This window comes from Bactrocera tryoni, chromosome 2, assembly GCF_016617805.1.
Source record: "Bactrocera tryoni isolate S06 chromosome 2, CSIRO_BtryS06_freeze2, whole genome shotgun sequence".
NCBI lineage: Eukaryota > Metazoa > Arthropoda > Insecta > Diptera > Tephritidae > Bactrocera > Bactrocera tryoni.
Genome location: NC_052500.1, coordinates 73,809,009 through 73,825,721, shown reverse-complemented (window position 1 = coordinate 73,825,721; position 16,713 = coordinate 73,809,009). Strand labels below are relative to the sequence as shown.

General features: G+C 35.7%; 1 protein-coding gene across 3 annotated transcripts in view; it reads left to right on the top strand.

The window, feature by feature from the left end:
* Positions 1 to 16,713, top strand: part of LOC120768018 — a 65,049-nt gene that overhangs the window by 39,430 nt on the left and 8,906 nt on the right. For all 3 annotated transcript variants that reach the window (XM_040094474.1, XM_040094476.1, XM_040094477.1), the window contains 2 exons: positions 11,823 to 12,299; positions 12,367 to 12,462. In XM_040094474.1, the coding sequence (XP_039950408.1) occupies positions 11,838 to 12,299; positions 12,367 to 12,462 (558 nt within the window). In that variant the 5' untranslated portion in view covers positions 11,823 to 11,837. The remainder of the gene's footprint in view (positions 1 to 11,822; positions 12,300 to 12,366; positions 12,463 to 16,713) is intronic.

Here is a 16,713-nt window from a genome sequence, read left to right as displayed (position 1 = left end):
TTCCTCTGCGTTGTAAAATTTGGAGGATAAACCGAGCAGAATGTATCAATTGAACATATCACAGATGGAGCTGAATGTAGCATGAATTTTAAATTCTCTATCAAGCCGCGTCGTTTCAAATTTAGCACTTTGTGGATCTGACTGGATTTATTGACAATGTAATCTGCATATGTTGGTACACTTTGTAACTTCAGTGGTATCATAGCATTATTTATTAAATGGAGAACAGTCTTTAATTTTGTTTCTGAAATAAAATGACAAATTTCTGGATTATATTTCTGTTACTTTATATTTTTTCAGAGTAGTAAACTTATTAATAGTCCATGAGGGGTCCATTTCCCCCTCGCCACTGGGTTAATATCTATAATGATCTCTATAAGTTATTTGTCAGTATATTCAAAGTGAGTAGAGTTCTTTTTAGTTTTTTGACCTGCTAACTATCGCTGACAAATTTGAGACAATATTTTGTGACTAAAGACTGTGTTGTGAATAGTAATTTGTCAGAAATTGAGACTTTACTTAAAAATGTCCGGCATTCGAGGTGTAACCAACTTCAGACCGTTCCCGCAGCTGTCGCACTGGAATCAGCTGTTTATAAATTAGTTGAATGACAGTTCGGAGTATTGTTCACAAGTGTACAAAAGCGTTTAGCCAAAAGTGAACGCAAAAAAAAGTGATCAGCGATGGAATTCAAACGTAATATCCGTAGTGTGGTTGCTTTATATTTAGCTGGAAAATCACAGCCAGCTATTGTTCGTGAGCTCAAACACCTTAATGTGAATAAAGTTTTTGTCTATCGCACGATCACTCGTTACAATGATACTGGTAGCATCGCAAAACGCCATGGAGGTGGTCATCAAAAGAGTGCAACGTCACGTGAGATTGTTCGGAAAGTGAAGAAGCGACTTGAGCAAAATCCACGACGAAAGTGCCAATCAAATGTCTAAAGAATTGAAAATATCCGACCGCAGCATCCGGCGCATATTGAAAAATGAGCTCATGGTCAAGCCTTACAAGTTCCAAAAGGCGCATGATCTCACACCGAAGCAGCAACTAGTATGACATGAGAGAGCGATTCATCGGTTGGCCACCAGGAGGCAGCACCCACCCACAAATAATGGTTTGGGCCCCTGTCACCGCAGATGGGCGCTCTCTAATTGTTTTCATCGAGCCTGGCGTCAAAGTAAATGAGACTTATTATCGGGAAAGTGTTCTGGAGGCTGCTTTGAAGCCGTGGGCAAACAAACATTTCGGTCGCAAACCGTGGACGTTTCAACAAGACTCAGCACCGTCTCGCAAAGCGCGAGTGAACCAAGAATGGCTGAAAAACAACGTTCCGAACTTCATTACTACCACACAATGGCTCTCAAATTCACCAGATGCGGATCTAATGGATTATTCGCTCTGGGCCGTTTTGGAGAGCAAGGTCCGAAGTAAAAAATACATCAGTCTCGAGATGCTGGAGAAAGCCATTGTCCGTGAGTGGGCCAAAATATTGGCAAGTCACATTCGGGCAGCTTGCGATTCGTTTTTTGACCGTCTCAAGGCTATAGTTAAGGCAAAAGGTGGTCATATTGAGCAAAAGTGAATTGGTCCTGAATTTATGATTATTTTTACACATTTTGTACTTTAAAGTAACTAAAAATAATTTTCCAAACCGAATTTATGGCTTTTTTAATTACACTTCGAGTGCCGGACCCTGTAGTGAGTAGAGACTGATTTCTGAATTGCGCTATAAAGCCAACTAAAGTAACTTTTCAATTGACCTATTAATTTTCGAAAAAGGCTATGTCGATAATTTGTTATAACCATAGCTCTGGCGTAGCATACCTCTCCTCCTGTAAAATTAGAAATAGTACATAAAATGTATATATGAATATACCAATTTAATACATACTACATACATATATCTACATATGTGTTAGGTGTTTACATATTTATACATTTATACTTATTTTGGAATTTTACTCTTCACTTAATTAATCTTATTTGAATTATTTATTGTAAATAAAGCGTTCGTGAAAAGCACATAAACATATTTTCTTTGCCGAGTGCTGAACTTATTTGCATAGCTATAGACTTTGTTGGCACAAAGCAAATACTTCGTAAGTTCACGCACATACCTAGAAGTAAATGTGTCTGCAGGTACATACATAAACCCATACAAATAAATCGATATTTATTTTTTTGTATCTTATACCCAAATAGTTTTGTATTTTATTTTGAATGATTAATTTTGAAACTAGCCTTTTATATTTCTTTTGGTTGAGTATAGATACACATACCTACATATATACAAGTAGGTACATATCTACTTTTGTGTAAAGTGTGTCACGCTCACTCCTTACTTTACTTGCTTCCCCGCTGCGTTATCTCAATTAATATTGTTGTTGGATTTTACATTTCCCTTTGGCTAGTTTTATTCTATTCAATTCAAATATAATAATAAATATATTCATCTTTCTCTCTACATATTTCCCACTCATTGCTCTTCTATTTTACTCTCAGTTGAGTGTTTTTCAAAATAACCTGTTCTAATTTGGATTTTTGAGTAGCGCATAGTTTGTGTATTGAGATTACTATAAGTTTTTATGTATCTACAGACGAGGTATGGATTTGAATTTTGGGTTCAATAACTCTAATCGCTGTAAATTTACTTTTTGAATTTTATATTTTATTAATTTTTTGAATTGATTAATAACAATAAATAATGTGCTGGTGATAAGAGATTTATGTATTAATATTGTTTAAAATGAATAGTTAAGCGAGTGGCGAATAGAACAGAAAGTGTGTATGCTATTTTAATTACGTATTTACATATAATTTTCTATTGAAATCCTTTGTAAAATTTTCGAATATAGCGAGCAGAGAAACCCCGTTTCAAAGACAGTATATATGTACATGTATCTATTTCCACAAAAAACTAATATTTTTAATGAGAGCACTTTTCTTTTTTTGTATTAAGTTAGGTTAGGTTAACATGGTAGGCCAATAAGCCACGCTTAGATTAGTTTAGTCCATTGCGATACTAGATGGAATTTAGTTGCTAGGTCCAAGAGGAGTAGTCTTTCATTAGGATGCCTACGCTTGACGCGAATTTTAACAGACTCCACAGCCTCAGTATCGATACCTTCTCCAGTGTATCATACTGTGGGGACCCCACAGCGTAGCCTTGCCAATGCGTGACAAGTGCACAAGACATGCGCTATTGTTTCCATGGTGTCCTGCTCTGGCATATCCAGCAGTCTTCTCGATCTGTCAGCCCAATCCTGCGGGCGTTTGTCGCCAACAGACAGTGAACTGTTAGTATTCCCATAATGTTCCTACAGTCTCGAGTGCCAATAGGAATTTTATGTACTTTCGATCTACCGTTTTGCACATGACTTTTGAAGTTCTGCACCCAGGTAGCTCGTTCCATCGGGTTTTGATTTTCTTTGCCGTGCTTCTGTGACGATCGTCGTGTAGACAATGCATGGGTTTCTCCCATTTCATGTACGTTTTCGGATTTCGGAAAAATTAACATATTAACGTTCATCGAAAAATAATTTTCTCAGCTGAAGTCCATTTATGGCTTATTGGTTTCGTAAACCAAGAAAACTATCGCTGTTGGAGTGTTTCAAGCCTTCATGTGGTTCAAGAAAGGCAATTGCATCCCTAAAAATTTACCGTTTGGTACGGATTGTGTTTTGGCGGCATCATCAGGTCTTATTTCTTTCAATTTCTTTAATAATGGTTCATTCCCCAATGACTGTAACACTATGGCCACTATTTTTTTTAATGATTCTCTCTGCCCATAGAGCACACCAAACAGTTATTTTTTGAGATTGTAACTTGGTCTCCACAATGACTTGTGGATTATCAACACTGCAACCTGCGACTGCAAATTTTATCTCTCGTTAATTTTGGGACACCCTGTATTTAATTTCAACTGGTTAACCTAAACATTTTGAGATAAGATGTATATAAGTATATCTATTTATTTTTATATAGTTGATTGACAATTTCATAAAGTCATGTACTGCCTTGATAGTGAGTAAGTTAAATTTGCGATGTTTAATATCTGAGCTCTGTTTTGTGTGCAGTTTAGAGTATAAAAATAATTTCTAAAAGTTTACCATTCGATCACAACACAATTTTGAGAGATTGGTGTGTTCCTGTCAAGTCACTTCGTGGGAACTTACTTCATAATTGAGAATTTGAAGGCTTAAAAGACAGTTCGTTAAGAATTTAACTCATATTTATCACTATAACTAGTATAAGCAATCAATTGGAACACGCACCTTTACTGTAAATGTGATGTTTGGTTAGGAATCTGTTAAGAATCAAAAAGCGGATATTTTACATATTTTTTCCTTTGTCATATATGACCTTTTTATTAATACCGAACACTAGAAAAATTATAACTATATTTTTATTATGCCAATCAGTATGTGATTTATGGCGGTTGCTTGTTCGATTCGCTACTTTTAAGACGTTGCGAAGACACCTGTTAGTTACTTGCGATTATACGAGATGTTCGCAGTAGCAAATAAATATTATATATTAAGAGGTATAATGAGTGCTCGATAGTTATGACCTCCTGTGATAGAGCCTTGGATAATATATATAAGTATATACAAAAAGACTAAATTTTCTTCCAAATTTTGCTTGTTTTGCCGGCTATTATCGAAATAAGCTCCATATTGTGTAAACACTAGACAAAAACTTGCATTAATCAATCAATAATTCTTTAATTTTCAGCAATATGTAGACACGGATAGCCACCGTTCAGTTCACCTACATGCCCAATAAAAACTTCGATAAAAATGACCGTGCTGATGTTTGGTTGAGTATTAAGTGCTAAGCCAACTAGACACCATGGCCGATAGTAGTTTAATGAGTGATTAAATTTTTTTATGATTCATGTGACAATATCGAACGATTTTTTTTTCTTATCTCAAACATTTTCTAGCACCTTGCACACCTGTTGTGGCACCAGATGGTACTTTTTGGCAAAATATGCACATATGTATGTGTGTGTTTTTTATTTCACTTTAGCAGTAATTTGTTGATAAATGATATTATGGTAGAGTGGAATATTTATTGTGATAAAAAAGTGTATCAATCGTAAAAATATCGCTGACTTTTTAGATAGCTATTTCCGACTATTATTGCTTCAAACTGTTTGTTTTTGAACCAAAATAAGAAAAACGTTAATTTCGACTGCAACGACTTTACAACTTTACAAGTGCACTTTTTTTTAAATAAAAAAGGGTATAAATAATTTGTATCTCGATGTTTGTTAGTCATATTGGAAGACAGCTACTATGTCCCACAGGAGTCCGATTTGAAATATATTTGCGGAGATTGTAGCAGTGGCTTGGAAAATAATTCATGCCAAATTTCGTGAAGATAGCTTGTCAAATAAAAAAGTTTTCCATACCGGAACTTCATTTGAAACGGTCCATTTGTAAGTTAGCTATATCCCATAGTGGTCCGATAGCTGCGATTCTTGGGTAGAAAAAGGCGTGTAAAAAATTTCAGATGGATATGTCAAAAACTGAGGCACTAGTTTACGTATATATAGAGAGACGAACATGGCTACAACGATTCAGCTCGTGACGCTGATGATTTATGTATAAATATATATACTCTCTAACGATTTCTTTTGCATATTATAAAACTTAATACATTGTTTTTGATATAAATACTTATATTTATCAATAGTAAAAGCATTCTGTGGCAGTTTACGCGATTAATTTTCGTTTTTCTTCGTACTATAATCCACTTTTTGACAACTTATTTTGACAGCAGTCAAGTTACAGTACTATTTTATCAAAATCATGACTTGATAAATAAAATGTAGCCTTAATAGAGCGTTTTGCATGTATGATTATTAAGTGAGTCAATTAGCTTCTAACCCTAACCCTGCGTTCCATATATGGGAGGTTACCCTTTTGAAAATTTCTTAATCTATCCATAAGAGAGTGCAGTAATTTTTCGATCAAAGCTTATTGGGAATTATGGTATGTTTGCGCTGAAGAACTGTCAAGAGTAGTCTAATTGTCTTCATAACACTAAAGAGTAAAGCGTTTAAAGAGAGTTAAAGCAAAACTTTGTATGCGTAAGTAAGAAGCTCTATGTTGGCATTAGTATTTAATGTCAAAAAACAAAATTATCCATTAACTCGAGTTTGTGCTGTAGGTTTGCAGTTTCTGGAAATAGTTATGTTTGCGTACATGGTACACAGGGGTAACTAATACATATTTTTCGATCAATACGCAGTGCTTCAATAAGCACACATCTAATATACATACCATAAGTATTTGGGAAGCGTTAAGCCTTTAAAGATGGACTTCAAGTTTAAGTTAGGCTGGAGCAATTGTGGAGTACTACATATGTATAAGAGCTAAGTGCTCCATAGTTAATAAATAACTGTAGATTGTTTGAAAGTGCAAACACATTTTTCATCAATGTGAGATACAAATGAGTCATCCACAAACCCTCATTTATACCTGTTGGATTGATAATATATAGGTTTCGTGGAGCTCGATCTTTCAAATAGATACAATAGAATACAGGGTTTTTAACAGACATATTTTCTTTGATAATAAATTTCTCATTGAGTTCACCATCTAGGGTGTTGCAATAAAAATTTTGTCAAAAATGTTTTTTTTTATTCAACATAGTTTTCTTCTTCTTAATTAGCGTAGACACCGCTTACGCGATTATAGCCGAGTTAACAACCGCGCGCCAGTCGTTTCTTCTTTTCGCTACGTGGCGCCAATTGGATATTCCAAGCGAAGCCAGGTCCTTCTCCACTTGGTCCTTCCAACGAACTGGAGGTCTTCCTCTTCCACTACTTCCCCCGGCGGGTGCTGCGTCGAATACTTTCAGAGCTGGAGTGTTTTCGTCCATTCGGACAACATGACCTAGCCAGCGTAGCCGCTGTCTTTTAATTCGCTGAACTATGTCAATGTCGTCGTATATCTCGTACAGCTCATCGTTCCATCGAATGCGATATTCGCCATGGCCAACGCGCAAAGGACCATAAATCTTTCGCAGAACGTTTCTCTCGAAAACTCGCAACGTCGACTCATCAGTTGTTGACATCGTCCAAGCCTCTGCACCATATAGCAGGACGGAAATTATGAGTGACTTATAGAGTTTGGTTTTTGTTTGTCGAGAGAGGACTTTGCTTCTCAATTGCCTACTCAGTCCGAAGTAGCACCTGTTGGCAAGAGTTATCCTGCGTTGGATTTCTAGGCTGACATTGTTGGTGGTGTTTACGCTGGTTTTATACAAGGATAATACACGGATTATAGCGACCTGCAACTTTTCGTTACCATTTGTGAAGTACGATTTGTCCTTTGCTTCAAAGTATGCCTCAGTTTCGGCAATCACTTCTTCAATTGACAAAAATTTCTTCCCATTGAGCATTCTTTTGAGATCTGAAAACAGGAAATAGTCGTTGGGAGCCAGGTCTGGAGAATACGGTGGATGCGGAAGCAATTTGAAGCACAATTTGTGGATTGTTGCGTTTTCACTAGCAAACACAGTGCATTGTCTTGATCAAACAGCACTTGTTTCTTTTTCTTCAATTGCTCGGAGGTTTTTCGGCCATTTAGGTAGTCAATAAAAATTATTCTATTCGCATAATAGACCCCATAACCTTGCCAGCCGATTGTTACGTTTTTCCACGCTTTGGAACGGATTCATCGTGTGCAGTTCACTCGGATGACTATCGATTGGACTTCTGCGTGAAACGATGGAGCCATGTTTTATACATTGTCACATATCGACGAAAAAACTCGTTTTTTTTGTGCTTTAACATCTCCAAACACTGTTACGAATCATCAACTCGTCTTTGTTTTTGGTGAAAAGTGATATCACGCAGCACCCACTTTGCACAGAGCTCATGTCACCACATCTAAACTTAGCATACCAATCCTTTATGGTTGATTTTCCTGGGGCAGTGTTCTTAAATGAAAAAACTTTATACGTCAGTAAAGAAGGAGTATCCGGAAACTGGTGATCGAGCCAAGTTTTTGCTTAAACTGTGTTTTTAGCCTTCAAAACGCAATATTTTAATTTCTTTTTATCCATTTTTTCACAATGATCCAACAGCTTTCAAATTTATACACGCGACTTTTAAAAGTTAAGGCTGACTAAAAATCGTATGGATTTAATTCTAATAGCGCCATCTATGTGTCAGGTTATGGACTTTTCAATTGATCTGTTAAGTGTCTGTTATAAGGTTCTCGATTCCTACGTTTATATCCCTAAGCTATCTCAGCTGTCCGTTTTTGCGCAAGTTATATACTTCTTGAATAGACGAACGGGAACATATTGGGTAGTCGAAAAAGTGTTTTCGTTTTTCACATTGTGTCATACCGTACAGTGTTGGAAAGGTGAGATTTTAAGCTTTATTTAACCAAAAAAAATTAAATTCAGGGATGTTGAAAAAAGATGCAGTTGTTCAAAAATATGTGAAAATAATAAAGAAATTCGCTATATTTTGAAATTTTTGTATAAAAAAGGGAAGAATGCCACGCAAGCCACCAATGAAATGTTTGAAGTTTACGGAGACGATGCTGTAGCACAACAATGGTTCGTCGGCTTCTGTTCTGAAAATTTCGAAATTTCGATTTATACTGATGAAACGCGGAAAAATGGCAAAAAGTTGTCGACCAAAATGGTACATATTTGTTTATTTATTTATTAGTATAAATATAAAAAAAAAGTTGAAGTTTGATTAGAAATACGAAAAGACTTTTTCGACTACCCAATATTTATTTTAATCATGCATTATCTTGTCATTTCTAAACAAATGATCTATGCAAATATTTGCTTACACCTTCAACTGGAATATATATATGTATGTATATACAAACATATTCATATATTACAAACAATGCGCGTGTTCGCTGCTACAAGTTATAGTGCATTTCTGTTATCAAGTTGTGTCCACTGGAGGGGACTCTTATTTGCATATACCTTGCATTGTTTGCCATTTTCACTTGACTCGTAATTATGCACACGAGCGTAGTATACAGTGTTATATAGTATGTCTGTTTGTACATACATATATGTATATGTGAAATTGATTACACGCCTTCGTTGCTATTCTAATCGCTACTTCATTTCATTAACTTTCGTATTTACAGGGGTGCTCACACTTTCATAGAAGTATATAAACAAAGCGATGTTTTCTTAATGCTATCAAACAATATAATAGATCCCATCGCATTGAACCGAACTGAAAGACTATTTTGAATGTAAAGTACTATTTTGACGCCTAGTTACAGTTTGACGCGATTCGGGCTTGGAATTGCACTATATCGAGCTTGCCAAAGCATACCTAACCGACTCAATCGACCGGTAAATGTCAAAGTTATTCAGTATTTACCTCCAAACATATTGCACCCTGTATCTAAATGAGCTTGGCCACACAAATTGTTATTGCGATTCTGAAAAAGGTTTTGTTTGCATATTCAACGTTTGTGAAAATTACTAATGCCACACAATTGTTAACCGACTCATCACTTTTGTCACCTTATCGGCGTACGAAAGCCGACGTGTAATACTAATTTCTAATTTAAATTTGCATTTTAGTTTGGTTTCTTTGTTTGTGTCTAGTTTTTTGTCGTTTTATTTTTTGTATATATGCCAAGTATGGTACATAGTACTAATGACTTTCTTAAACAGGGTCAAATTATAAGTTGATATTAATTTTAAAGAGACCAAGTACTCTCTAAGCTTTGCAATGCCTCACCTGTCAAACAACACTGTTAATGAACATTTGCGAAAAATGTGTTATATAAAATATATAATGTCGAGCAAAATCTTTCATTGCCTACCGGGAGCGATCGCATATGATTACTTTATTGTCTCTATCTGAAGGTATGTTACATGACGGTCTTGCATTATCAGTTCACGTACGGCATCGATGTTTTTTGGCACAAGGGCTGTTTTTGGACGACCTTCACGGAATTCGTCTTTGAGACTCTTATCGTGATAATCCACGTCGAAAGTTGTGAAAAATGATCGCACGAAAATGTTCACGAGTTAATTCCATTTTTTGGCCGAGATGAATTTTTTAATTCCCTGTAAATAAAACAATTCACGATTAAATGACAAAACGTTCTGAGTGATGTTATGCTAAAAATGTTATGCTAAAAAATGTAACTTTCCAATGGAAATGTCAGATTGCACCTGGCAACACTTAGTGTTGCCCTAGGCCAGAATATATATAGCAGCCCTCGTAGTGCACTGCACTGCAAAAAAGAGCGAGTTTGTTGATGACCCGTTCCCACAACAGTCCGGTCCACGTAACCGAATGGACCTAAATTTTTATTCAGTCAAGGACTGTCAACTCGGCAGCATTCCGCCAAATTATCTCAATGATCTTTTCTCTCGCTACAACAAAAACAATTTAGTGAAAACAAAACTCTAGTCTACATTGATGTGTCAACCAAAAAAAAGTTAAACAATTAACCTGTGGGGGGAAACCGAATATACCTGTGGTAAGGCATGCCTGTCGTAAGAGGCGACTAAAATCATGGCCACCAGTCCAGAGCCGTATGGAAGCTCAACTGGTAGTAGCTTCGGCTACGAGGTCTGACCGGAGACTTAATTCTGGTACCACGGGGAGCAGGAGCCCTTGGAGGTCACGCCAACCTGCTCATGCGGACTGGCCCCTCGGGGAGTATCGTGGTGGTTGTGGTTAAAACCCAAATGCGGGAAGAACTGACCTTGTCAGTTGAATGTGGAGTTGCATTGCAACCGGGTGCCGGACCCAAAGCACTGCCAATTGGTACTGAAAATGCTTAGCATTCTTAGGGCGCTGATCAACGCATTAATTTTATCCGCTGTGCTTTTGAGCGCCGTGGAGTAAGGCTGTCGTCAGGTACCCACTTTAAACACACCGGATGTTGACAGCAGTGACGTAGGAGCCAAGTCCTGCCGTCCTGCACTACCTGACCCATTTGCCAGTTTAACCAGACTGGAGAAATTTTTATCTTAAATCTAATTTATCTTCTCTATTTAGCTCTGCAGCTCGTATCCAGCAGCTTACACAGTCGTAATAGCTCTGCAGGGATACCAAGTTCAGATTAAGCGGCATAGAGAGAGTATGGCAGCTATAACTTACAGTGGTCCGATCTAAACGCATCGTGCGTTGCGTGGGGCAAGAATCTATGCCAATGTTCGTGAAGATATTTTGTCAAATAAGAAAGTTTGTATAGTTCGCATATATGTATACAGCTGTACGAAGAGACCATCTCTGGTCATTTATATATGTACGTATATACTTTATAGGGTCTCTGACGTTTCCTTCTGTATGATGTAGGCTTCGTGGCAAACTTAATATAACCTGTCCTGTCGAGGGAATGAAAAGATTAGGAAAATTTACAGTTAAATAGATGTTGTTACCTTTCCGTTTGTTTTTTTTTTAAAGCGATGAAATAATACACCTCGGGAGGAGGAATACGCAATTGTTCATTCAGCAAATTTATACATTTTCGTACACTTTTTATCGTCTTATACACCTTTTATCTGTTGAAAAATATTAATTTTTTATTTTTATCTTCTGATTGTTAAAGAATTTGCACTTTATTGCAAAATACGCTAAATCATTGTTCAAACAAAAAAAAAATAAATTATTAGTTTTTGGTTATGACATCTTTATCTTGAGATTTGATCAATATTTTAACCAATCTATATAAAATACATCAATGTGCCAATGTTGTTATAAAATGTTGTACTAATTTTAAATAAATATTTGTTTAGTTCATGTGTTAAAAAAATCATTTTCATATACATATATTTTTATATACTTGCAGGTAGTTTGACGTAGAATGCTATCCAATTTTCACAAATTAATGCGGTGCTCTTCGAGCGTATTGCAATCATCAGCACCTGTGGGTGGCCGCAATGGCGGTGGCGGCGGTGCTGGTTTTGCCGCCGGTATTGGTGGATCCAATTCACCAGCCTCACCTTTTAACATCAACGATGACGATCCCAATATTGCCACTTGCTCGGGACGCGGCGACTGTCTGAATGGCACATGCCTCTGTGAGATCCGTTATGCCGGCGATGAGTGTAGTGGCTTCAATTTGCCATATTACGCCGGCATCTCGGCTGTTTTCTACTTTGTCGCTTTAGTGTCTGTCGTGCAACTCTGCATCTGCATTGTGGCCGAGTATCAACGCTTGAAACAGCCCTCGATGTTGCGCGCCTGTCGGCTTACAACACAAAAGGTCTTATACTTTCTGGTATTCGTGGCAGCATCGCTGCGCGGTGCCTTCTTTACGACACCGGTAAGCCAACGCGCTGAAGTATATAATAATTTATTGTTTTAATCGTCATATTTTTCATTTATTGCAGTTGGATTTACAGCCGCAATGGGCCATCACACTGATGTCGGCATATTATCCGATGTTAATGACCTGCGCATCACTCATCGTTTGCATGTGGGCTGAGGTGAGTAATAAACGCTTAAGATTGTACATATAAATATGTATAAGTATGTAGATATGTATGTGTTCTTAATGTAAAATGCGTAAATTTAATATGCAATACAAAATTTGTACAAAAAGAGCCGGAGTCTTTGGCTCACTTAGCGGAAGCGAAGTAGAGTTTTTAACGATTTTTAAGAGCCGATCTGTCTAATATTTAATATATGAATTGATGCTTATAACCAAACAAGAGGATCGCTTATATGTTCCTAACGTCATAATCAATAAGTAAACTTGAATATATTAGAAAGATTTAATAAATTTTTAAAACATTATCTTGAAGGCCCAAACACTTTGACATTTGTGGCAACAAACTTTCCCAGCACTTCGAACAATTTTATTAAAGCATCAACGAATCGTTACTTTCTCACCAAGCACCGAAAATAGTTTACCACATAGTTTGTTTTTCGAACTTTGGAGCACCCAAAGTGCCTAATGCAAGTAGGATTTTAATGACCAATTCGAAAGTTGATTGAAAAAAATATCTTTTTGAGTGCAGCTGTATGAGTGCGCAAAATTTATTGTCATCGAAGCCATTTAACTATAATTTCTATGAATGGTGCCGAGTACACAATCCTTGGCCGGATAAAATCCGGGTCCATTCCGGTTACTTACACCTGACTATCGTGAGAACGGAGGAATGTTAGGTGAAGTTCGACGGGCTCTTTGTATGCAGGACTTATCTAGGTTTAGTATGCCAGAGTTAATTCCACATAGATATGAGTTTAATCTACTTTGATATTCAGAATAACGTTGCGCAAAGATCTCATGGCGAATCGAGCTCATGATCTGCGATGGGTGGTGTTTGGACGCCAAGATAGCCTTTCACTGGTAAGAAAATGAAGGTTTTAATAACTTCTTTCTAAATGGCGTTCAGTATTTGTCTGAAGCACCTGTAAGTCGCGTCCTAAACTACGTCTAATCTCGGTTCCGTATTGTAGGAAAGTTGTCTTAATATTCCTACTAGGATGTGGCTTCTGTGAAAGCATTGTAGCAAGAACTGCTTAGAAAAGACGTTGTCAAGAGACCTCCAATAACTGTCCAGAGTTTGATAAGTCTATATCTTCATCAACTGCGTCTTTTTATTTGGACTTTTTTCTTATACCAACGGGTAAATCCAGCGACAGCCGATCCTATGGTATATAAATAGGCAGAGTCGCAATTTATTCGTCCAAAGACTGTAAAACCTGCAACGTCCTCTAAAAATATAAGCAGAAGCCTTCGTATCTCTGATTTACAATAATATTGCCATGAGAAAATTTAAATAAACAATTCAGGTAGTTTATACATCGATCTATCTCTTAATAATAACTTTTACGTCGGAAAACACAAATTTCTTCACATTAAATATATGTATGTACATATGTATGTATGTATATCTATCCCTTTCGAATGCATATCAAACTTCACAGAGCCAATTGGTGTACTATCTGAGCTATTAATGCACCTCGATAGTCCATTTTCAAATTTTCGGTGATGCATTTGCAGATATTTTGATTTTACATAATTGAGAAAGCCTTGTTGAGTACACCTTCTTGTGATAACTGTGGTTTTGTATTTATTTGAATTTGCTCACTATTTGGATATTAAGCTTGCCGCGACCTTTGTGAAGCCCTGAAGGCGCTATACTGTCCGTCTGTCTATATAAAAAGTGAAGTAGTGTCTCAGTTTTTGAGGTATTGAATATCTGCAAGAATCGACGATATTGGACAACTACAAGATATAGTTGCCATACAAACTGATCGATTATGATCAAGTTTTTTTATTAAAAATATTTTTTATTTCGCTCCAAAGGTACCCATAAAGAAAAAAGGTAGGCAAATGGCGTCCACGCTTGCAGCAGACTGGTCAACATGAAATAAAAAAACACCAATTGCATATTAATCTGTAGGTAGATTTCTATCGTCGGAATAATTTTCAATATTTTGAATGCTTTTGAATATTAAACCCCAAATTTCATGATTTTTGCGACAACTTTTTTATGATTAAAATCCTAGTTCGGATGACAGCCACATGTGTGCTGAATCTACCGTTTAAGATTTAATTTATACAATCGATGAAACAGTTTTTGAGAAATCGTGGACGCCAGTTTAAAAAATGTAGTTTCGAGAAAAGACGTTTAAGGGGCTATACCAGTGTGACACTTTCAAAAAAAAAATTTTTTTTTTGCTTTTTTCGATAGCTTATATATTCAAAAATATCCTGTGAAATCGGCGAGGTCGTATTTTAAATAGTTTTTGAATGGCAGCGTTCTAAATAGCGACCGCTCAGAGGTGCAAACATATATATAAGTGAAACTTTAAACGCGTTTTTCTCGAAACGACATTTTTCAAATTTGCTGACATTATAACTCAACGAGAAATTAACCGATCGACTTCAAAATTAAAACTGGATATAGTTGAATACATTTGCTATACAATAGACTACGATCTTTTTGATTGGCTGAAAATTGTCAATTTGGCATTAAAAAAACGACAATTTTTTTCGTAAAAAAACGATTTTTTTTTTTTTTGAAAATGGCGCCATTTTCTTAATTTTTGATATTTTTCAAAGATCGTAGTCCATTGTATAGAAAATATATTTAAGTTTAATAAACATTTTGAATTTTTTTGTTTCAGCTGGCTCAATCGACCGGAATCATGCCAGCAGTTGAGGCACTTTTTTTTTTTTGGCACTTCCGCAGACAGCACATTACTCCGTTATTTTTCAATATTTTTGTAAATTTTTTTTTTTTAATATAGCTAAAATATACTTTATTACGTCCATAGAACGTCGAAACATTCAATCTAGTACTTTCTTTTAAAAAAATTCACGAAAATCGCTTAATTTTTCATGCGTCACACTGGTATAGCCCCTTAAAACTTAAAGACCTTAGTCTCTTAATCCTGCAACTTTCCAATAACATTAAATTTCGGAAAATTATTTCACCAGCACATTTTATGAATGCTCTAGATTGGACTTAAGAAAAAAAATTGATTTTTTGAAACTGTCACACGGGTTTGACTCCCTTAAGAACTTCATAAGATATCTTCATATAAGCTTTATTTTAATAAAAAATATTTTTCTTATTAATAATAACCATAACTAAAAAAAAATTGTTGCAAATTAAAGATTTTAAAAAATATGTGAAAATATTCCTAACCCTAAATAATTCGATTAAAAATATTTACTAATAATTTCTTATTTCCTCTTTTTCTTATCTTAATGTCGATTCATACAGAGCACCCTTATCTTACCTTCGCACTCAATATTTTTCAAAGTGAAATCTAATTTTATTTGAATCAATGTGCACCAAACAAATATTTCTTAGGGTTACACATACGTTAGGGTGAGCAAAAAAAATGTCGAGTTTATAGTTTTAAATAAAAAACAGAAATGAAATAAAAAATTAAAATCATTAAGGGGTTATTTACAGTTAGAAGGCCGATAAAAAGCGAATTATAAAAATTTTTTCTTACTTGGTATTAGTAAAAATATTTGTTTGGAAAGGAACTACAGCTGATTTCGTGAAAGTAATGTTAAATCGAGTAATTAAGTGAAGGAATAAGCAAAATATTTTTTTTTGCAAAATGGCGGCTTTGAAAAGTAAAAAAAAACACGATTTTTGACCTAAAATTTCGGCCTTAAATTGTTTATGAAAAAATATTTATGATTGAGAAAAAATCTCCGATTAATTACTAGAAAATATATTTAAGAAGCTCGTGTTAAAATTTGAGACTAATCGGTACAGCCATTTTCGAGTAATGTTAGCCACCGACTTTGAAATGGTTTCAAGGTAATAAGTCTACCTTGCGGGGATATTTTTTTCTGAATATACATAGGTCCATTTAACCCATAAATTTAATATTAATATTTTTTTTGGCTCAACCTAATGTACATTTGTGGTATATTTCACTCCATATTTCGATAAGAACTAATTATCTATTGGGTCGTTCATTAAGTAGTTTCGTTTGATGACAACAGCTGATCATTTTTACTTTTTTCGCAGCCAACCCACGACACACTAAATCGCTTTACCGTTATATATTTGAACAGCTGATATAGTAACGCTTGTTTGTGAAATATTTTCTTAAATTGTTTGGTAAATTTCTTTCCGACAATTTCGATCTTCTGGATGGACCACGTCCTAGAAGGCCTCTTGAAGCCGATGTTGATAAAACAAAGTCGTTGGTCACTGCAAATCGTCGAATAACAACATCTCGAGAGATTGCTAAAA